The following is a 24,297-nucleotide window of genomic DNA, read 5'->3' on the forward strand; positions in this document are numbered from 1 at the left end:
TATTTCTTTTTTCTTTTATTGTAATCCTCCAAGTAATTTCTTGTCTACACGAAAATCTAGTACATAATATATATATATATATATGGGAAGCCAATCGCTCATGTGCATTCACCAATTCTAATTTGATTCTATAACAAAAACTAAATATTAAAAATTTTAGCCGGATAAATGTATTAATTTTATTTAATGGTTGATATATTATTTTTTTTCATATGAAGTTGGTAATTTTAATTGAATTATATTTTTATGTATATTATTATTTAGAGATTATTTATATTATATTATATTATAATTAGTGTATGCATATTATTTAATTGATAAATAAATATATATAATTTTTTATTTAAAAAGAAAAAAAAAAAAAAAAAGTAATAGACCCAATCAATTTATAGTTATGTGAATATGGGAATATAATTTGCTTTTGCCCCTAAATGAACGGGCAAGAATTGGTGATGTCAAGCTCATTTTTTAGTGGTGTTCTTTTCCTAATGGCATTGGCACTTTTAATGTAGAAGCATGCACTATATATATATATCTGTGTGTGCGTGTGTGTGTGTATACAGAAATATATACTTAAACACACATATATATATTGAAGGCACCTTCCTAAGTTGATTGATAACTATAAGTTACTTTTGATATAATCAACAATTTTGTAGATCAATCAAATAAGTCGCCAACGGACTTTGTGCAAGAAAGCTTGCAAAAATTTAATATAAACTATGAAATTTAATATTGTTATAATTTAGTTTATTATTTTAAATCTGTTATTATTTAGAATACATGGGTAGATATTGAATATCGATACTATACCAATAACCATATCATTTATTAAAAGTATATAAAAAGTTATATTACTTAAATTTAAGAATAATTCAATTTTAGTATTAAATTAAGGATTGAGTAAAAAACTTTAACAAAGTCTTGCTAATAAGGATATTATTATTCTTTTTCAGAAACAAAAAACTTCAACCTGAAATTAATAATTGAATATATCAAATATGAGGAATATTGTGAATTTTTTTTATTAATTCTTATAATATTGCTACTAAATAAGTTTATGTCTTGTATATTGTTTCTAAAAAATTGTTACTATCCAATATAAATGTATTGAATATATAAATATGTATACAATTAAACATCATCATCTTTTAGAAATATATAGAAACTTTATATTATATGTTAATTTAAAATATTGTATTTAATCAAGTTAAATAAATCTATTTATACTACCCCTTTCCTTCTAAAAAATTATGTTTATGCATCTAATTAAAAAATAGAATATAGTTAACAACTTTTAGTTGTTGCTGTAAATGTCTAATATTGCGTGCCTTTCAAGATACGAAATATGTAAAATCCGACTTTGTACATGCACAAGCTTAGTCATAATTTAGATTACTAACATACATACATACATGTATATATACACACACACACACACTATATGCACATATGTACATCATTATGGGTTCTAATCGTATTAATTTGTTTACTTAAATATCAATTTAAGTGAAATCTTATTGGGAGAAAAGGTTTTGTTGGATCGATTGTATAATTTATGCATATAAAGCAAGTGTAAAAATACAACAATCAAAAAGGAAATTGTAGACATGTGACCTTGTATCGTTGAAAATGTAATTTATATTATAAAAATCGATTGTACGAAACTAATGCTGCTTCATATTTTTATATTAATTTTCTTGTTAATTTGTTTTTTTTTTTCCATATCAAGTTTTATCTAAGTATTAGCTGAACTAAAACTGTATGTTTATATACTGTATAATCTTTAACTAGAAATACTATATGTAAATAAAAATAAATATTTTAACAGAGTTATATTATAATTATATAGCACACAGTGAAAATATAATTTTATGTGGAAGCAGCAAAAGCTTAATTTAAAAACAAATATATAAATATCCATATTTTTCAGGTGTTTTTTTTTTTATAAAAAAAAAATTAAAAACAATTCATTGCTGTAACTAATTAGGTATTTATCGTTGCTATGAAAAGATTACCGTCCCAACTGGTGACATGCAGTTTACCTTAATCCTACACCGTCTCGGCTTGCACCTTGTGTGGTTTATAATCTCAACGGTGGACGTGCTTTGACGCCATGTAAGTGTGGGGCCCTAAATCCCCATCACTTAATCGTATGCTCACCGTCGAGATCATGCACCCGCCACCTTCTTCGAATCATGACTCGAGCGGTGTAATTAATTACTAACACGACGCCCTTCACGTCACCATTGAAGTTGAGGATGCTTTGATTAGGGATAGAGATTTTTGTTTGTTTGTTTGATTGTTTTTTTTCTAAATTTGGGCTGATCTTGAATTATTTAAATTAATATAATTCAAGATATTTAATGTATATTAATAGTTTATTAAAAAATATTACATGTATTATAAAATTAATAATATTAATTTTTATTAATTGAAAAAAGTGAATTAATTTTTAAAAAAAAATAATTTAACTAAAAATTAAAATAAATAGTAAACGAATTAAATCATTATCTTATTCTTTAAAAAATAATTAAGAAAACAAGTCTTTGATTTCAAGGTGAAGGTTATTTTCTTGGTTAGAATGTAGAAAGAACCCTACTTTCTGCATTTGGCATTCATTGCCTTCTAGAAAGAATTTGGTCATTCATAGGTTTCTATCACGGACAATTACAAGGGATTTTTTTTGAAAAAAAAACTTTAATTATTATAGAAGAATATATTGAGGAATTAAAAATTTGTACTCTAATACCCTTTCTCTTTTTTTCTCTTTTTTTTTTTTTTTGGGTTAAAAGAAATTCTTCTGGTAATTGGCAACTTAATAAGGATAATGATATTAAAAAAATGACTTTTGTACCTTCATTTAATTTGCATTTACAACCCACCCACTAGCTCGATATATTTAATTTTGAGAGATGAACTAAAGGTATCAATTAGTGCAGGCGGGTAAAAGAGAAGAGTAAAAAGATAAAGGAATGAAATATATGTAATAAATGACATCATCAAAAGTGACATCATCTTCATTATTTAAAAGAACGAAATTTATAGTGAAAACAAAATATGCTGACTTTAAAATTTTCGTGACAGTACAGAGTCCCTCTTTCAATTCTGTTAAGAGGCCTTACCTACTTATCTTTATTCCATTCTTTTTGGATTTTATTTTTTTTTTCATAAAAGTCCAAATTTAAAGGAAATAGAAATATTGAGTTATAGCAACTATAAGAGCAAATAATTTAAAATTTAGAATTTATATTTCTTATACATTAAATTAAAAATCTCAATAGAGTTACGGAAATATTCAATTTTCAACAGTTCATAGTAAGAAAATAAATGGTTAAAACAAGCGAAATAAAAATTCTATGCAGTTAACCTTCGTTGGACAACTCTAATAGGGTCCGGGAGGTAACCTTTATTCGCAACTCTCATGCTGTTCAGCATCTGAATCTTGACATTTTTTATCTGAAACGGTTAAATAGAAAAATAAACTACACTAACCCAATAAAAATATCATACTTACACTTATCAGTTTTCAAAACTGACATATGAAGACAATAATCTGAATAACATTCTGGTTTCATATCCAAATGAGCAATAATGGTAACTTACCTTCTTACCTGCTTACCAGTATCTCTGGGGACCCATAGGGATCCCTGCAACGCGTGGACTCAATATCTAAGTTATCGATTAATCGGCCGTCCACATTCTCCGTCTAGTAATGAGCGCCAAACATATTATTACCACATCAATATCTCGTTTGGTATTAGGGTGAACTATACCTCTCAACCTATTACAGTATGGGATTTCTAAGCCCCATACGATTGAGGTATCCATAGTAGGGCTCCCCTATGTATCAGGTTCGTCTACCATTTCTCAAGTTACCCAGTAAGCCTTTCATACATAGATTCACATCATCGAACCATCACCAATTGCATACAAACATCTCATTTCATATTTATAGATAAATATAACGGCATTTAAGCAGACAATATAAATTTATACCTTAACAATTAGGAAACATAATTAAGGTATTTATTTCAAATCAGTCAACAGATGAAAAAAAACTGTTAGGCAATCAATAAACAAGAAAATAATTAAACCAATAAATCAAAGCACATATGTTAAGAAAACCAAACTGCCTAGTAATAAATGAGCAATGCAGATAAAATAAGCAATTATATACTACTATTTTATCTAACCAGTTCTGGTTCCACTGGTGACCTATAATTAATATTAAAATTTTTCTAATTTTTACAAAACACAATATTATTGATTATTAAGCTTCAATTTACCATAACGGAGAAAAGGGTGAGGGATTCTTACAACGGATCGGTGTCTGAAATACTATACTTTTTACTACACCTCCTAGCGGTCCCCAGATTTCCTAAATTTTTCCTAAGAAAATTTAAAATACTCGTTACGTATCCAAAAATATTTCAAAATGAAAAAAAAAGGTGTTTTAAAATTTTTTTAGTAAATTTAAGTTCTGTCATGGCGGCGGCGCCACCATGCTTCGGCACCAGCTCTGTTTCCCACGATGGAAATTCCTCTCAACCTGGTCGTTTTAGGCTGGTTTACGCCGGTTTTGGTCGATTTTACAAGTAAACCAATGAAAAAACAAGTCACCGGGCCTCTATTGGCTAAAAAAGGTAAAAACTAAAACCCTACCGGCGGAAGGATCTTCCAGTGCGGAGGCTCTACCGTTCCTTCTTCGTGGCCGAGGTTCTCATTTGGCTAACTTGCACTGAAAAAGAACGAGAAACACAATGGTTAGAAAATCGTGGGAAATGGAAAACAGAAAGGGGCTCATTGGAGGAGGTTTTGGATTTCGATCGCAGCGGCTCGACCTAGCTTTGCTCGTATTTTTCGACTCACCTGTCAACCTTTCGGTTCCAATATGGGTGTGGGTAGGTTAAAAATTTGAATTCTGAACGAGAAGTGGGAAAAAAATACCTATTCCACGTTGACAGTGGCTCCGTTGCGACAGTAGCGATGGTCGGTTTCTTTTCAGCCACCCTTCTCCTTCATATCCAGCGTGGATTAGTGCGGCTAGGGTTCGGGTTTCCTGAAACATGAGATTTGAATACTCTCCTCGAATCAATATGGGTCGTTTGTTCAGAGACACATGGCCATCTCTCATATGTTAGATCCCTCTTATTTGGAAAATGAATCTAGCCCACTTGATCGGATTGAATTTGACTATTCGATCGTGCCTGAAGGATTAACACATCTGAACCATCTGTGCGTGCGGGATGCGATCTGGGTCGCTGGATTTGCGAGCACGCAGATGGCCCACGTGGCCTTCCACGTGGAATTAGTGTCAACGTGTCCGCCACACAGCGTGTTCTGAGTCGCCATTGCTGTTGACATGGCCATCCCACGTGGTTGTATTTCTCATTTTTGCGATTTTTCTCCTATTTTTAAATTTTCTTTCAAAAATACCCTCATTATTCACAGTTCTACCTATTTTTTTTTAGAATTATTTTCAATCTTATCCCTAATCGATTTTTTCTCAAAAATTTCACAAAAATAAAACGAAATAATTGTTAAATTATTTTAATGTTTATTTTATAAATGTAGAAATTATCCCGGACCTAATTTGCGAGCATGGGGTAATACAACTCTCTCTTCCTTAAAAAGAAATTTAATCTCTCAAATTTGTCACCATCTCCCTAGTAAAACAATTGGGAGTATTGAGCTCTGAAGTCTAATACTAGCTCCTAGGTAGTCTCGTCTTTTGCGTGATTCTGCCATAAGACTTTGACGAAGGAAATTTCTCTGTTGCGAAACACTCTCCTCTTTCGGTCCAAAATTCTTAATGGTACCTCCTAATATGATAGATCTTTCTATAGTGAAAGTGGTTCATGAGGCAGGATATACAAAGGGTTTAGGTTGTACTTGCGTAGCATAGAGACATGAAACACGTTATGGACTTGGGATAGCTCTGAAGGTAGTGCTTGTCTGTAGGCGAATGTACCAATTCTATCCAAAGATCTCAAATGGTCTAATGAACCAGAGATTTAATCTTTCTATCTTAGCAAACTTATTGATACCCTTGAAGTAAGTGACCTTAAGAAACACCTTATCGCCCTTCTCAAATTCTAAATCTCACTTTTGGGTGTCCATATAACTCTTCTGCCTACTTTAAGCTGTCTGGATGTTCTTCTTGATTTTAACTATCTTGGTTGTGGTCTCCTCTACAAGATCTATACCTAAAAATTTTTTACCACCCACATCTTCCCAATAGATCAGTGACCTACAAGGTCAGGCATACAATATCTCATACGGAGCCAAGTCAATACTTACTTAGTAACTGTTATTATAGGTGAACTTTATCAAGGGCAGGTGATCATCCCAATGTCCTTCGAAGTCCAAAACAAAAGCTCTGAGCATATTCTCCAGTGTACAAATTGTTCGTTCAGACTGTCCATCTATTTGATGGTGAAATGATGTGATGAGGGATAATTTCGTCCCTATTGCTTGCTAAAAACTAGACCAACAATGAGAGGTGAACCTAAGATCTCTGCCAGATACTACTGCCACCGAAACTTCATGTAACTTGACTATCTCCCAGATATAAATTTTTGCTACCTTGTCTAAGAGGTCGATCATTTTGATGGGAAAGAAATGAGAGAACTTGGTAACCCGATCAATAATGACCCATATGACATCATGTCCTGAGTGTATTTTAGGCAATCCTGTTTCAAAATCTATGGTAATATGTTTTCATTTCCTTTTTGAAATCGGTAATGACTGAAGTAGCTCACTTGGGTGTTGATGCTCTATCTTAACATATTGACATACAAAGTCCTTGGAGATAAAATCGACAATTTTTCTTTTTATCCCCCTCCACCAAAACTTAAATCGCATACTTTGATACATCTTATTATTTTCAGGATGCATGGTGAGCTTTGAGTTATGGAACTCTGTCATAATATTCTTTTTTAGCTCACTATCATCTGGGACACACACCCTGTCCTGGAACATGAGCAACCCACCAGCAGAAACTTATAATTCTGGATTTGTCCCATTTTCTGTATCCTTCCTGAAAGCTACTATGGTGAAATTAGTCAATTGGGCTTTTTTTATTCTCTGAATCAATTCAGGCTAGACAATCAGATGAGTTTAGCATGTAACCCTCTTTAAGTCCTAAAGCCGTATCTGTTGCGTTGCCCCAATTACATTGCATTCAGAAACCATTAAACGAGCCAACATAATTGCACTTTTTTTGCTAAGCGCATCAAATACCACATTGCCCTTGCCTGAGTGATATAAAATCTTATAATTGTAGTTCTTGTGGAGCTCTATCCAATGCCTCTTACGCATGTTGAGATCTTTTTAAGTGAATATATACTTTAAGCTCTTATGGTCTATATAAATCTTAAAAGTTTCCCCATAAGTGTAGTTGCGTTAGGTCTTTAAGGAGTGGATAATAGCGACAAGTTATAAGTTGTGGATGGGGTAACTATTTTCATGGTTTTTTCATTGTCGAGATCCATAAGCTATAACCTTTCCATGCTGCATCAGAACACATTCTAACACTAAGTATGAGGCATCACTATACACTGTGTATCCATCTGTCCCACTCAGTGGAGCCAAAACTGGTGTGGTAGTCAATCGCTTCTTGAGTTCTGTAAAGCTTCCTTCACAATCCTCATTCCACTCAAACTTGACGTTCTTATTTGTAAGTCGGGTCAAATGAGCAGCTAGGCTAGAAAACTATTTCACAAACATGCGGTAAAAACCTATTATTTTAAAGAACTATGAATCTCCTTAAACGAAGCTAATTTTTTCCAATCGAGTACCGCATCAACCTTTTCAAGATTTACTAACACCCCGTCCTATGATATTATATACCCTAAATAAGTACTCTGCTCGAGTCAGAACTCACAGTTACTCAATTTTGCATACAATGTCTTTTCTCTGAGAACCTGTAAAACATGAGTCAGGTGTTGAACGTTTTCTTCTCTGCTCTTTGAATAGATCAGGATATCAACAATAAACGCAATGATGAACTTATCAAGGAATTTGCTAAAAACTTTGTTCATTAAGTCCATAAAAATTGCTAACGTATTGCTTAGCCCAAATGACATGAACAAGAACTCATAGTCTTCGTACCGGGTTCTGAAGGCTGTCTTGGGAATGTTCTCTGCCCTTATCTTTACTTGATGGTAACTCGAGCGCAAGTCTATCTTAGAGAAAACTTAAGCACCTTGTAACTGATCGAAAAGATCATCGATCTTGGGGAAGGGGTACTTGTTCTTGATTTTGACTATGTTCAATCCCTCATAGTCAATACAGAACCTCAGGGACCCACTCATTTTCTTTGCAAACGTGACTCCAGTACCCCAATGAGATACACTGTGTCGAATAAATTCATTATCTATTTCCTCAGCTCTTTCATCTCTACCCAACTCATGTGGTAAGGGACAATTGAGATGGGTTGGGTGTCAGACTAAAGATATATGGTAAATTCAACTTCCCTATCCACTGGTAGTTGGGGTAGTTAATCAGGAAATACATCTAAAAATTCTCGGACCACAGAGATCTCTTCAATGTAAATTTCTTTCTTAGCCTTGCCTAACATATTTAAGAATAACCGAGTTAAAGTGTCATATAAACAATGCAATTGCTAGGAAGGAATAATATCTAAAATTTTTATTAATTTGTGAATGATTCTTTGTTAGGAAGATTGAATATAAACTTCTTATGAAAATAATTTACGGTGGTGTGAAATGCCGCTAACCAGTTCATCCCCATAATTACATAAAAATCCCCAATGCCTGTTTTTATCAGGTCTACAATCAGTTTCTTATATGTTATTTCTACAATACAAGCTGTATATATTATCTCCCTTAATAGTGTCTCATTTCTAGGAGTAGGGACAAATAGCATAGAATCAATATTTTTAGGTAACACATTCAAATGTTTTGCAAAAGCATGTGAGATAAAAGAATGTTAAATACCAATATCAATAAAAAAATGTGCAAGGTAATTACAGATAGTGTATGTATTTCGTATCACGTCTGAGTTGACTTTAGCATCTTAATAAGTGAGGGTGTAAGTTCTGCCCTGAATAGGATGGCTCACCTGATTATGATTTCATGGGCACTCTCTCGTGTAGTGTCAGATACTTCTATATATGCAGCATGTATTGTTGAAACAATAGTAGGGTATATCTCTATGATCCTTATCATAGTGATGGCAAGTCCTACCGCATCTTATTACCGGGGCCTATGAAGGAGCTTGAATCACAGGCCTATGTCTCTTATTCTGCTGAATCAGTGCAATAGGTGCTGGTCTATGGTGTAGAACCAAAGGTCTAGAATTTCCTAATACTGGAGGGAATATATAAAATGTTCTTCTCTATTAGTTGTGCCTTGGCCAGAACTATTGAGTAGGTACTGAGCTCGAATACATATAGTTGTTGGCTAATCTTAGGACGGAGACCCCACTCAAACTTTCTTACCTTTCTGCCTTTATACATCATATTTTTTGGAGAATACCGGTACAACTATAGGAATTTTCGAACATACTCTGACACTATTATATCACCCTGGACTAGGCGTCTATTTTCTTTAAATGTTGAAGATGCTCTAGATGGTACTCTCCATCGAAGGCTATCAAGAACTGTTTCTAAGTGACTGGAATGGGCAGGGTGGCTTACTTCAGCTAGTACCAGTGACCTCCCTTACCAACGAACATGTAGGTGATAAGTATAAACTTCTATTTGGGAACCACCCTAAGAGTTACAAAGAACTTTTCTGTCTCTGCTAACCAATACTCAGTCTTTTCAAATAAGGATACGCCTACAAAGGTAGATAAGTTTAGTCTCTTATACTTTTCAATATAGTCTGGGTCCATCATGGGTGAAACCGGGTCCTGTTGAAGATGGATTGAGTTGTGCTGGGAAGGGACCAGGTGGCCCCATGACAGCACCTGGTTATGTGGTGAGGCACCGGATTGTACTGTGGCAGTGTCGGATGATATGGTGGCAGAATAGAACTGGGGGTTGCACTAAATCTTCTCGTTGTAGTGGTGGCTAAAACTGTGGTAGGTGTGGAGGGTCAAACAACTCCCTCCTTTCTTTTCGAGCTTATTGAGTAGAGATAAATCTATCCAGTATCTCAAAGAGTCAATCGACATCTTGTCGAATTTACCCATCCCAGGCTATTCGGTTCAGTAGGGGTCTTTCTTTCCTCATATCCTTGTACTTGCATTTAATAAGAAAGGGTTTAGTGTTGGGTTGCATTTTAGTGTTTTAAATCTCTGTGTAAGGAATAGTTTCGAGGAATACGACTCTGATACTAACTGTAAAAGTGTAAAGCTAAAGGAAATGAAAATATTGAGTTATAGCAAGTATAAGCCAAAGTAATTTAGAATCTAGGATTTATATTCCTTACATAGTAAATTAAGATGCCCAAAAAGGCTACAAGAATAGATTTTTTTCAGCAATTCATAGTAAGAGAATAGATGGTTAAAACAAACAAAATAAAAATCTTTTAGGGTTAACCTCCACTAGACAACTCTGATTGAGTCCGGGAGGTATCCTTTATTTACAACCCTCCTGCTATTCAAAATCTAGATCTTAGTCTTCTCGATCTTAAATGATAAAATAGGTGAATGAGCTACACTAGCCCAGTAAGAATATCACACTTATCTAAGATATAGAGAACTAAAGATTGGTAAAAAATCATAAAGATTGGTAAAATTGAACCATGTACTTTCTTAAATAAATTTATTTAACATAAAAATCATTATTTTATACTTACACTTATCAATTTTCAAAATCGACATATGAAGACAATAACCTAAATAATATTGTAATTTTATATCCAAATGAGCAATAATGACAATTTACCTTCTTACCTGCTTACCAGTATCTATGGGGGCCCATAGGGATCTCTCCTACGCATGGACTCAATACCCAAGTTATCGATTAATCGACTGTCTCCATACCCCATTCGGTAACTAGCACCAAACATGCCACTTCCTCGATACCCCATCCAGTATGAGGGTGAACTATACCTCCCAACACTTTTCGGTATCGGACTTCTTAGCCCCGTACGACTGAGGTAATATTCATGGTAGGACTTCCGTATGTTCCTGGTCCGTCCGCTCTTTCTCAAAATTCCCAGTAAGCCTTTCATACATAGATCAACATCGTCAAATCATCACCAAACGCATACAAATATCTCATTTCATATTTATAGATCAATATAATGGCATTTAAGCAGACAATAAACATTTATACCTTAACAATTAAGAAATGTAATTAGGGTATTTATTTCAAATAAGTCAACAAGTGAAAATAAACGGTTAGACAATCAATAAGTGAGAAATAATTAAACCAATAAATTAAAGTGCATGTGTTAAGAAAATCGAACAGCCTAGCAATAAATGAGCAGTGAAGATAAAATAAGTAATTACATATTGGCCAGCTCTAGCTCCACTGATGACCTAGAGCTAATTTTAGGGTTATTTTAATTTTCACAAAGTACAATATTATTAACTATTAAGCTTCAATTTACTATAATAGAGAAAAGGGTGATGGATTCTTAGCTTAGATCGGTTTTCAAAAGATTGTACTTTTCACTGCGCTTCCTATCGGTCTCCGAGTTTCTTGAATTTTTTTTACGAAAATTAAAAATACCTGTCTTGTATCCAAAAATACCCTAAAAGATAAAAATAGGCGTTTTAAAAACTTTTTCGGCCAATTTAGGATTCTGGCACCGTGATGTCGGCTCCATCGTACACGGCGGTGGTTTCTCTCGATCTTACCATTTTCGATCGATGTTTGCCGGTTTTGCATGTAAACATGCAAAAAATAAAGTTAGGGGCCTCTGTTGGCCGGAGCAGGTAAAAACTGAAACCTTACCTACATAAGGGTCTCTAGGTGCAATGACTTTGTCGTTCCACCTTCGCGGTCGGGTTTCTTCTTCGATTAACATGCACTGAAAAAAGACGAGGAACACTATGGTTAGAAATCTGACAAAAACAAAAAACAGGAAGAGACTCATTAGAGGAGGTTTTAAATTTCACCTGCGGTGGCTCGGTCGAGCTTTTTTGGCTCCTATATGGGTGTGGGTAGGTTTATAATCAAATTTTGATCAAGAAGGAAAAACATGTTCGATGTCGACAGTGGCTCTGGTGCGACAGCAGCAGCGGTCAGTTTCTTTCTGGCCACCCTTCTTCTTTTTCTTCTTCTCCGACAAGGACTGGTGCAGCTAGGGTTCAGGTTTCCTAGAACGTGAGGTTTAAATACCTTCCTTGAGTCGATTTGGACATCCTTTCAGGGACACGTGGCCCTCACCCGTCCGTTGGATCTCTCTCATTCGAGAAATAAATCTGGGCTGCTTGATCGGATTAAATCTAACTGTTTGATCGTGCTTGAAGGAAAAAGGAATCTGGCCATCCGTGCACCTGGGATGCAATCTAGGCTATTGGATTCCCAGGCATGCGGATCGTTCGTGTGGCCTCTCGTGTGGAATCGGTGCCGGCGTATCTGTCATGTGGCGTGTTCTTAGTTGTTGTTGCTATTGATGTGGCCGTCCCACATGGTCATATTTTCTCTTTTTGTGATTTGATCCACTGTTTTTAAATTTGCTATAAAAAATATCCCTTCTTATTCACAGTTTTATTTTTTCAAAATTTGTTTATAGAAGAGATTCTCGTGTAATAATTGATGGATTTACAAGAGAAACACATCAGAGGTGGAAGAAATCAAATAGAGGTAATAAGAGTGAGCGTCGAAATAAAAGCTCTGCTACAGTTTTCGAGAAGAGATGATTTTTTTTTGTCTCTCAATTTGTACAAGCTGGGTATTTATATCTTGAATTTTCTTAAACAATCTAATATCACTACATCATAATTATACGATATAATTTTCTAAATATAAGCACATATTTACATTCTACTTTAGGCAATCTTGTCCTATTTATAAAAGATTTCGATGTGAGCTTTCTTCTTTAGGCTGGATTATATATTTTTACGTTCTTCTTTAGACTAGATAAGATATATTGACATTTTTTTATAGGCTAGATCATATATACTTCTATTTGGGCTCTCCTCTTTAACTTATTGTGCGCTAGTTTCTTTTACAAGTTGCTGAATTCAGACTTTTCTTTGTGGGCTTCTCAACATGGGCTCTTCATATTTCAACACCCCCTCCCCGTGCGAAATTCTAAGTAAATATTTTCTAATCTCATTTTAGCAATATGTGCAAGCAACAATATCTTTTCAAGTGATTTGGTAAAGATATATGTTACTTGGAATTCACTATCCACATGTTTAGTTGTAATACTTCAATCTTTCATTTTTTCTCACAACAAATAACAATCAATTTTTATACGTTTAGTTCTCTTTTAGAAATAAGAGACCTAAATTTTTGTTTGTTTTTTTTAAATTTGTACCAATATGAACTTATTCAAATTAATATACATGGTCCAAATTAAAATAATTTAACTTTTACGTTAAAATGTCATGTAAGATTTAATGTGTGTTAGTGACCTATTAGATAGATGCCATGTATAATTGAAAAGTAATGATGCTAATTTCTATTAATTGGAAGGATTAAATAAAAAATATTTCAAAAATATAATAATTAATTTAATGAAAAATTAAGACAAAAATTAACTTAAATAAAATTAAATATACATGGATTAAATACTTATTTTAGCCTTTAAAAACTAATTAAGAAAACAAGTCGTTGCTTTCAAGATGAAGTCTATTTTCTAGGTAGAATGTAAAAAGAACGAAGTATTAGTATCAACCCCAACTTAGCGAATTGGCATTCATTGCCTTCTAGAAATAATTTGGACATCCGTAGATTTCTGCAATGGATAATTAAGATTGAAAAAACAACAAAATTATTTTTTTAAAAAAAACTTTATGAAATGGTCTGGAACCTTAATGGAAATAAATTTATATGTTAAATGCGGAAGCGAATAATAAAATTAGAGTTTACATTCTTTACACAGTAAATTGAAATGCTCATTAGGGTTACGAGAATGTCTCTTCTACATTTGTTCATGAAAAAATAAAAATAAATAAATAAATATCTTAGGGGTTAACCTTCACTAACACTTGAAGGGAGTTTGGGAGGTGAACTACTCACAATCTTTTTATTCTCTGATAAGGACAGGGGTGACTAGGGCTATACTGATGTTTATATACATATTCTGAGTCGATCTGCGCTTTCCATTCGTGCCAACATGGAGCGAGAAGAGTCGTCTGATTGTTGCCTATTTAGGCCAATTGTGTGGGCGAATTTCGGCTATTAATTATAATTAATCTCGTTCGTCCGATTGTGCCTAAAGGGAGAATGCATTTGAGCCATTCATGCTGGCGAGATTGAATCTGGGCCATCAGATTGCTGGGCACGCGGATTGCTTGCGTGGCGCCGACATCAGCGTGTTTTGTCACGCGGCGTGCTCTGATTCGTCGTGGCTGCTGGTTGGGTCATCTTACATGGCTAATTTTTTTGCATTTTGACCATATGTTTCTAATTTTTCTTTCATAAACAGGCACTGAATTTAAAATTTCACCAATTTTCTTTAAAATTACTTTTAATTTCATCAATAACCTATTTTTCTCAAATATTAAATTAAAATAATATATTTAATTATATATATTTTATAAATAAGAAAAAATTATCTCGAACCAAATTCGGACCCAGATATTATACTTTAATTATTAAAAAGGAATATATTGTAGAAATTAAAATTTATAGAGTAAAAATACTATTAAAAGATAAAATAAATCAGAAAATTGGTATATGATATGATATAGGTATGCCATTACTAAAGGATATTTAATACTATTCAAATACAAGTTGTTTACGGTTAAAAGAAATTCTTCTGGTAATTGGCAACTTAATAGGGATAACGAAATTAAAAATTGATTTTTATACGTACATTTAATTTGCATTTACAACCCACCCACTAGCTACATATATTTAATTTTGAGAGATGAACTAAAGGTATTATCTGGTGGCAGGCCGGTGGAGGAGAAAAGTAAAAAATGGGCCAAAAATATTAAAACATTATTTCAATTATTATTCCATCTGAAACCAGACCCATTAGGTTATTACATAGGTGACATTCATAGACTGGATGACATCATCAAAAGTGACGTCATCCTCATTGAAGTGATGCCGTTATTTGACTTAGAAAGAGTCGTGACAGTTCTTCTGTCCTAAAATTGCAAAATTCATTTGACGTCCAATTTATTTATTTTAGTTATTTAAAATTCATTTTTTATTCATCTTATTACGGACATATTCAATTAATTTTTTTTTCTATTATTATTTATTATAAATTTTATGGCATATATAATATACTTATAAATGAATTTTTTTTTGAGTAAAAAAGTAGCTGATTTATAATTTATATCATTATTCATATTGAAAATTACAAAATATATATTTTTTAAAAAAATTTATTCATACCTTTTTTTTTGGCTTCAAGTGACACAAAATCAAATTATCTCTTTGTCATAATGTAGTAACTGGAAAAAAAAAAATGGAAGAAACGATGTTGTTTTGCATAGGGGAAAACGACATCGTTTTGAGTAAGCTGGTGGGATATAAATAAGGGTTCGGAAAGGAAAGAAAAGGGGAAGAGAAGAAAAAAAAAAGAAAAAGAAAAGAGAAAAGCAGAGAAGGAAGAGAGCGGGAAGGGGGAAAGAAGAGACGAAAGAAGGTTCGTTCCAGAAAGAGAAAGAGGGGAGTCAGAAAGGAGAGGAGCGAGAAGGGAGAGAGAAGAAGACTGCGGACGATGACGGTGATATCGGTAGGAGAAAGGAAGATGGAAATGGGAGGTACGGTAAAAATTTTAGTTGTATAGGTGTTGTGTGAGTTGTAATGTTGTTTACTTGTTTCAAGTACATAAACATATTGTTTTGAAATGACAAATATGCATTTCATTTTTATATATTTGAATTGAATTATAGTTCACATATGAACATATATTGATTTTATTATATATATGTTGAATCTTAATTTATCATATAAATTTATATGTGTATATTATTGTCCATAAAAGACTATTAAATTAATTAAATATGTTTAAAAATGATTTGATATAGTTAAATATATTTTAAGCTTTAATACGTCGAATAAAATATGAATTTTTATGGATAAAGGTCAAAGTGTTATTTATTGTAATACTCGAGTCTGGAATTTAATCCAAGAATAATTTTAAAATTTTAAAAAAATGTATAAAAATATAATTTTGAAATTAATAAATTTTTATTTAATATAAAATTATAAAAAAAGTAAGTTGAGTATAAAATTGAAAATAATTTTTTAAAAAATGATGAAAATTTGGGTTCGGATGATGTTTTTGAAAAAAAAAATCAGAAACTAGAACTCAAAACACAATTAAAGAAAAATGCACCACGTAGGATCACCTAATCAGCAGCCCCAACAAACTAGAGTGCGTCGCATGGCAAGGCACGTTGACTCGGTGCCACGCAGGAGTCCACGTATGCAATCCGCGTGCCCGCGATTGGACGGCCTGGAAGCGTTCCCGCTCGCGTGGATGGTCTGAAAGCGTTCCCGCGCGCGTGGATGGTCTAGATTCGTTCCCTCATCAGGAATGATCAGACGGTCGCGATTAAACGTGATGAACGTTGCATATTTGTTTCTCTTTAAACGCGTTCGGATGGTTGATATCAAATTGCGATGAACAATTCAAATTTATTTCTTCTTTAAACGCGATCGAACAATCGAGATCTAACGTGATGAATGACCCAGATTTAAGCGAGACGAGTATAAATATATCGCATCACACCGAATCCAAACCCTAGTCGTCAGCCTCCTGGCGGAGAAGAAGAACTAGTCACCGGAGAAGAGAGTCGCCCGCCGCCGTGCCGGAGCCACCTCTGACCGTCAAAAAAGCTAGAGAAGGGAGCCAACCGCCACCCGCCGCCACGTTGGAGCCACATTCGACTGCTAAAAAATGTAAAAATTCTTCTATCCGCTTGAAATTTAATTCCAAGCAGTCCCATGGCGAAATTGAATAAAAAAGAATGGCGAATGAGCCAAAAACTGCGGATAAAGCCTGAAATAGCCTCTGATGAGCCCCTTCACATTTTTCATTTCATGAGATTTATTCACAATTGTGTTTACCGTTCTGTTTTTTATAAGTTGACCGAAAAAAAATGCCCTACCGCGAAGGTGAATCGGCAGAGCCGCGACACCGAAAAATTATGCCAATGGTAGGTTTTTAAGTTTTGAGTTTTTTCGGCCAATCGAGACCCCTTAACATATTTTCTCGCAGAGATGAGTATAAAACAGGCCGAAGTCACCCAAAATTGATCGAAAACAGCCAAACCAATGCAAATCACCACCGTGGGTACCGTCGCAAGGAAATTTTAAAATTGGCCGAAAAAAGTTTTTAACACTGATTTTAGATTTTGGGGGGTATTTTCAGGCATGTAAAGCGTGTTTTAATATTCGAAAAAAAATTCAGCAAACTAAGGGATCTCTCATAGGCGCAGTAGAAAATTTAGTATTTCAGCCATCGATTTGGGTAAGAATTCCTCATGTTATTCTCTGTTATAGAATTAAATCTTAATAATCGGTAATATGATATTTTGTGTAATTTAGAAAATTTTGATAATAATTACAGGTTACTAATGGAGATGAAAACCAGTTAGTCGTTTATTTGTTGTTCTGTTTAACTGATTGTTGAATTTACAGTTTTAAATACATGATGATATGGTAGAATGGTTAAATGATTCAATTGTGCTTATTTGATATATATATTGATTGTCTTGTGTGATTTATGGTTGATTTGTGAAATTGATAATTAATATGTAAATGAAAAATTGTTTGGTCATGTGAATTAATAAATAATAGCTTTACTAGATATTCTGAAAGATGGTGGACGAACCGGGTATATAGAGAACCATACTGTGAATGTTGTCTCATACCGGACGGGGTATCAAAAAATAGTATTTTTGGCGTTCATACCGGACGAGGTAAGATGACGGGGCGATTCACCCTTATATCAGATGGGGTATTGAGGGATGATATTTTGACGCTCATACTGGACGGGATATGGAGACGGTTGGTTTGTTGACAATATTGGATACAGGTTCACGCGTAGTGGGACATCCCTATGGGCTTCCAAGGATACCAGTAGACAAATAAAAATGGAAAGTTATTGTTGTTGTTCACTTGAATATGAGGTTGCAATAATATTTGAGTTATTGTCTCTATATGTCAATTTTGAAAATCTCGCAACGGTAAATATATGTAATAAATAGTTTTCCTTATGATAAATGAATTTATTTAAATAAAAAACTCTATTGGTTGTTTTTATGATTTTTACCAACATTCAGTTTATGTATCGGTGAGTTGTGTGATATTCTTACTAGGTTAGTGTAACTTACCTTTTTATTAATTATTTCAGATCAAGACGGTTGTAAATAGTTTACCCTCCGGATTTCCTTCAAAAGTTAGTGAAGGTCGTTTTAGAATAATCAGTTATTGACTTTTTGTTTATTTTTGTAATTTCTTTTAGAAAAAACATTCTCGTAATCTTATTGAGCATTTTAAATTATTGTGTGAGGAATATAAATCATAAATTCTATTATTTAACTTCCGCATTTAATTCATGACTTTATTGTCTTTTAAGTTCCGGATCTTTATATTTATAATTTGTGATAGATTAAATTAGAAATAATAAAAATTAAAACTATATATATGCAGTTATGATCCCCAAATTACATGTATGATTTTTCTATCATAATATCATATTATCAAAAATAGAGAGACTGAAAGAAATGTAAAGAATTACGCGATAATTTAAAAGATTAATTGCAGGAAGTGCTGTTTTTTTTCATTATGGATTCAGGTATGATTCCGATTCAGATTTAGATTTATTTGATTTGATATGAGTATGTCAGTTTTATTTATATTCAGTTTTTAAATTTGTTAAATTCCTAGAATATATACTATAACATGCTTTTAATTTATTCTGATAAAAATTAAAAATTGATCTAAATTAGTTAATTTCTATGAACTCTCTTAACCTCAAATGAAATCTTGGAGCCTATAGTCGAAAAATGGCTTGGTCTGGTTTGGGCTAAATTGGTAGAGAGGGAAAAGCCTCTGACACGGCCTGCTGACTGCGTCAATATTTTTAATGTAATTCTTAAAATATTTTAATTAAAGTTCGCAATTTTTTTAATTATTATATATATTATTTTCTTTCAATAATAAAATAAATTTCTATGCAGGGTAGCTCTTCGACTCACTGGATTTGGCCTGCGTATTCATGGTAGCAATATGTGTATACATGATGTGACAATAATTGGAATCATATTATATAGTTCTTCAGAACTTAAAATAAATACGATCATTATTATAATTATAATTAATTAACAATCAGTCAGCCTAAGAATTAACACCTAAAAAAGGAGACAAATTGCCAACAAAAACTTAAAAATAGAATAAAATCAAATTACTTGCTGACATAATTAAACACTAAAATACTTTTTTTTTTTTTTTTCTGAAACAATAGATTATATAATTAATTGTTTTTCAAAAGCGACTATATCTATTTATACGACTATTACTGAGGATTAAAGAAGCTTATTTTAATCCCAGTATGAATTATGACATAAGTCCCAGCAGCAACCAAAATCCAACTCAGCGTCATACCCAAAAGGCCTAAAACCCAATTTATCCACCACATTGAGCTAAACATCTTAGGCTTCTTAATCTTCAACCACATAAAACATGGGAAAGCCAATGTCACTGGTAATGCAAGTCCTCCCACCAGACCTGCTAGGCTTCCCAAGAATGGAATTGCTACCGCCACGAAGAAGCACCCGAAGCCGAACACCGCCCTTGATAGTGCCCGTAACCACCACGGACATGCTTTCTTCATCCTTCGTGTGTAATGGGATTCCATTATGTCGAATATTGGCATGCCGTATATTTGAAACGAGCTCACAGCGTTAATTATGATGAATAAACTTGTTAATGCTAAGATAAACCGGGAGGTATCGTGGCCGTGAAATGTGTACAACGCTGTTAACATACCTCCATTTTCTGGTATCTGTTTTGTAGAATGATATAGGGATCAATATCTATATTTTTTAATTATATAATCTTTTAGAGTTAATGAATTATGTGAATTCAGATTTTAATTAGTTAATTAATTAAATTACCTTTTGGCCGTATGCCCAATAACCCCCAATTGCGAGAGGAAATAAGCACAGAGCGACTACTAAGTAGGCAAATTTAACACCCCTCCACATTGGCACTCGTGAGGGATGCTTCTCGTCTGATGGCATGGTTGCCTGCACCCAACAATATTTATCAAATTAAATTATAATTTCTTTGTGTTTACTTTGAGATTATTTAAATATTTCTATTTTAATTCAAATATTATACATACATACATATACACATATATATATGTAATTTTTGCAAGAAGTACAATGTGTAAAAGGGATCTTTGATTTTCAATTAAACACGTTCAATATATTCGGCTTATCACTCACGACAAAAAAGATTTTGTGCCCGATTTTCAGATGTACAGATAATTTTTAATGAAAGGAGTCAATAGTCCCCTTCAATTGTTCTTTAACTCCTTATTTAAATATACGAAAAATTAATTTATTTAAAATTTTATGCATGTAATGAATAAAATATATTTAAAAAATTTGTCAACTAATTTAGAATCTAAAATAGTTTATAGTATACTTATAAAAAAATCTGAGATAAAAAAAAATACGTGTAACAACATGATAATTACCTGTATTTCAAGTGTAAGATTATGGCCTCTAAAGGCGAAAGCGATAATCCCAATTGCGTTAAGGACATCAAAGATTCTAACGACTGGGGAACTGTCTCGAATTGGATTGTAGGAAACGCCAGGCAACCTGCCTTCCAGCACGGACACCACCCATATAAGCGTGCAGTAACCGACGGCAGTAACGGCGCCGAGGAGAGAGACTCCGGCGATGGAGTTCAAGTTAGGGAGTTGAGAGAGGATGACGGCGGCGCTGGTGAAGACCGCGAACCACTGGACGGTGGTCAAAGGGGTGCTCATGCACGAGATGTGGGACCCACACACTGTTTGGTAGAAAATCTTGGAGGTTGATCCTCCGATGATGAGGAGCGCTACGCAGGTGCCGGCTGACAGGTCCAATATGGGGCAGAGAGCTAGCCATTTTGTTAGTCTTTCACCTGACCAAAATTTAATTAATAGTTAATCCATAGTTTGTTTAATTAATTTAGTTATTATTAATTACACCGTTGTCTGTAATGGCTATTAGAGCGTCCGTGTTTACTTAATAGAGAAACGCCGTCGTTTTATTGTAAGTTTACAGTTCCGATTTCATGCACATATCTACGTTGTCTAGATGAAATTACTCAATTGAGGTGAATACTTATATACGAGGGACGCTCAATATATATATTTTTTAACAGATATATACACTTACAATTTTATATAAGGTATTTACCAATTCTATTAAGTAATTAAAATTAGCTAAATGGTACGTGGTCAACTTCAATTCTAATTTTTTCTTCATTAAAAATTCAGTCCAATAAATTACATTCTTTAAAAAGAAAAAATTATTTTTGACACACTAATCAAACCATTAAAAGCCTCTGTTCAAATGACGTACGGTTCTTTGTCTAAATTCATATTAGATTATAAGCCTTATTCCCCATTATTGTCTAAAAAAACATGTTCATTAATTTAGTCTTCCAAAAAACATTTTAATTATGAAAGTCAAAATTAATGAAGTCTAAGTTTAAAAGCAACCAAAAGTATATTTTTCAAGAATTAGTAAACTATTAGACTTAATTAAGGTCATGTTTGATTCGTGGATTAAGAATCTTAGCTGAAATAATAATTAATTATATATATATGTCAATAATTAATGATATAATTAATTAGATATTACCGAAAGTTGCAACGCAGAGTTGAAGATATCTGCTGTAACGGATGCCAGTTTCAGGGGATTCATGGAGTTGGACCAGCAGATACAGGGTGTAAAGCTGCCATATAAATGCCACACTCAAGTTTATAATTCCCCATGTCCTGCATATATATATATATATATATATAATGTTTAATCCAACCAAAAACTAATTTAACAGTGTTAATTACTAATTAATTAAATAATATCCAAAGGAAAAACTTACCACCCAAGAATAGTGAAGGCAACGGGAAGAACAAGGGCTTGGATTCCAATTCCGGAGCAAAGAGTATGAAACGCAGCGTAGTAAGCGTTTCCATTTCTAGATTCAGTGATGGGGAGCCAAGCATCTTGAGGGTCAAGCTTGGTGAGCTGTAGAGCTTTCCTAATAGGAGTTCCTAGTGGACTAATAAACCGCGGTGTTCGAATTCTCGGGGTCGAGCTCTTCGAGGCCTTGGCTATGTCGGTGCCGTCCAGGTGATCCGCGGCAGAGAGGAGTGGCGAGCGAGAAAGAGAGGGAGAATGAAGCTGAGATGGCGGAGCAGATATTGGTGGTCTACTTGGTGTTACGGGAGCAGAGCTTATATCATCGTTGCCCATTTCTTTCTCTATATATATGTGTGTGTAGTTTGATAAATAAAAATTACATTGAACAAGTTCTAGTTCTTCCTCCTCCTACACACAAATTGTACATGCCCACTGTGGTTTTGGTGTGTGTATTGATAGGCCATATATATATGCATGCAAAAATATAATGCAAGTTGGTGTCTACGTAATATATTAATATAATATATGCATATAATATTGCCATATAGATAATTAATTAGTTAATTAGTCTCAGTTCTTACTATTAAATTATAGTAATTAGAACAAAAGAACACACCTACCACCAAAACGATAGCTGCCTTCGGTTGATACTGAAAATTCTACCGTTCACATACAATATATATATATATATATATAGCAGAGAGCTGCCTTCTGTTTTTCATATTATGGTGGGCTTATTTTGTATAGATATAGAGTTATTTGCCGCCAGTTAGAAGACTCAGTTACCTACCGATAAAATTTGGTCTGCAGTATAATATATATTATACCAATTAACAGAGGTCAAGGATTTTTATGGGAAGATCAAGAAATTCGAAGCGGAGCATATTTTTATTTTTTGTTTACGTACAATTTCTCTCTTGTTAATTATTTTTTAAAATAAATATTCATAATACAATTTTGAAATAAAGACAAGCATTCAAAATAATTTGTTATAAATAAAAAAAAGCGTTAATTGTTAAACTAAATAGTAATTAATAATTTCGTGTTAATTAAAATGCATAATTAATTAGAAGTACAGATTAATTAATAAGTTATAATTAATTTTAAGAGAGCTATATCTATGTTATTATACAAAGATAATCATTCCGGTAAATTATATACGTCTTTCGTCATAACCCATTAACTAAAAAGCTTAAGGAGAGAAGCATGTGCAAAGCCAGCACATTAACAATTGAGGGTATGCAGGATCTTTCAAACAGAGAAGTACATGTTAGCAACTACATATCACGACAAAAAATAAAATATTCATATATATATATATATATATATATATAACACATACATATATTTTAGTTATAATCATAAAAATAAATTAATATACATCTATATATTTTAAAATTATTTTATTATTGATATTAAAAAACACATCTTTCACGTAATATGTAATCAAGTTCATCATTCATCTAAGTATGCACACTTAATTTTGTTTTGGAAAACAAGTATGCCGACCTAATGTTTCCTCATTAATTATCATAGCATTTGTCGGTGAGAAAACTGGTAGCATTATAAGAAATTTCCTCCTTCTTGGTAGGTAGCATATATTAATATATTTTTCATTAATCAAAATAAGTAATATAAAAGTTTAATACCCAAATGGATAATTACGAGAGAAATGGCGTTATTAATTAGGTTTAATAGATTAATTAAAGTAAATCATATGTTGCATACTTATTGTATACATATATATATTTATAACCATGGTTAAAACATGATGTGAAAGTTATATAGGTGACCGATATAACTAAATCACAACTGGCAGGGTGACAGAGAAATAAGAGGTCAGTCCAGTCAAAGAAATAAATTAAAGATGCACTTGAAGCATAAAAAAAAAAAAAAAAATAAAAATAAAAATTAATTAAGAAATAGTAGGTATATTTGTGCAGCCAGTTGAATTCAAATTAAGGCAACTACTTAAACAAATTAATTATTTTCTAAATAAAAATTCATAAATTTATTTAATCAACATACAAATAATAATATAAATGATAACATGATTTTTTTAAAATAATAACATAATAATAGAAG

At 33.0% G+C, this 24,297-nt stretch overlaps 1 protein-coding gene across 1 annotated transcript; it reads right to left on the minus strand.

Moving 5' to 3' along the window:
- Positions 1-19,396: 19,396 nt before the first annotated feature.
- On the minus strand, positions 19,397-22,667 carry LOC110819083 (lysine histidine transporter-like 8). The gene is made up of 5 exons (XM_022048164.2): positions 22,172-22,667; positions 21,931-22,067; positions 20,772-21,205; positions 20,182-20,313; positions 19,397-20,069 (listed from the first exon to the last, which is right to left on the minus strand). Exons 1-5 carry the CDS (start codon positions 22,543-22,545, stop codon positions 19,581-19,583), a joined length of 1,566 nt encoding a protein of 521 aa, XP_021903856.2. The 5' UTR covers positions 22,546-22,667; the 3' UTR covers positions 19,397-19,580.
- Positions 22,668-24,297: the final 1,630 nt, after the last annotated feature.

This window comes from Carica papaya, chromosome 6 (genome assembly GCF_054855325.1).
Source record: "Carica papaya isolate Zhongbai chromosome 6, ASM5485532v1, whole genome shotgun sequence".
Taxonomy (NCBI): Eukaryota; Viridiplantae; Streptophyta; class Magnoliopsida; order Brassicales; family Caricaceae; genus Carica; species Carica papaya.

Bases quoted from the DNA above. Each gene is read 5' to 3' on its own strand.
- LOC110819083 (XM_022048164.2), bottom strand. From the start codon at position 22,545: ATGGGCAACGATGATATAAGCTCTGCTCCCGTAACACCAAGTAGACCA. The intron at 22,068-22,171 runs GTAAGTTTTTCC...ATATATATGCAG, and splicing joins GCCTTCACTATTCTTGGGTG to GACATGGGGAATTATAAACT. The intron at 20,314-20,771 runs GTAATTATCATG...TGTTGGGTGCAG, and splicing joins ATCTTACACTTGAAATACAG to GCAACCATGCCATCAGACGA.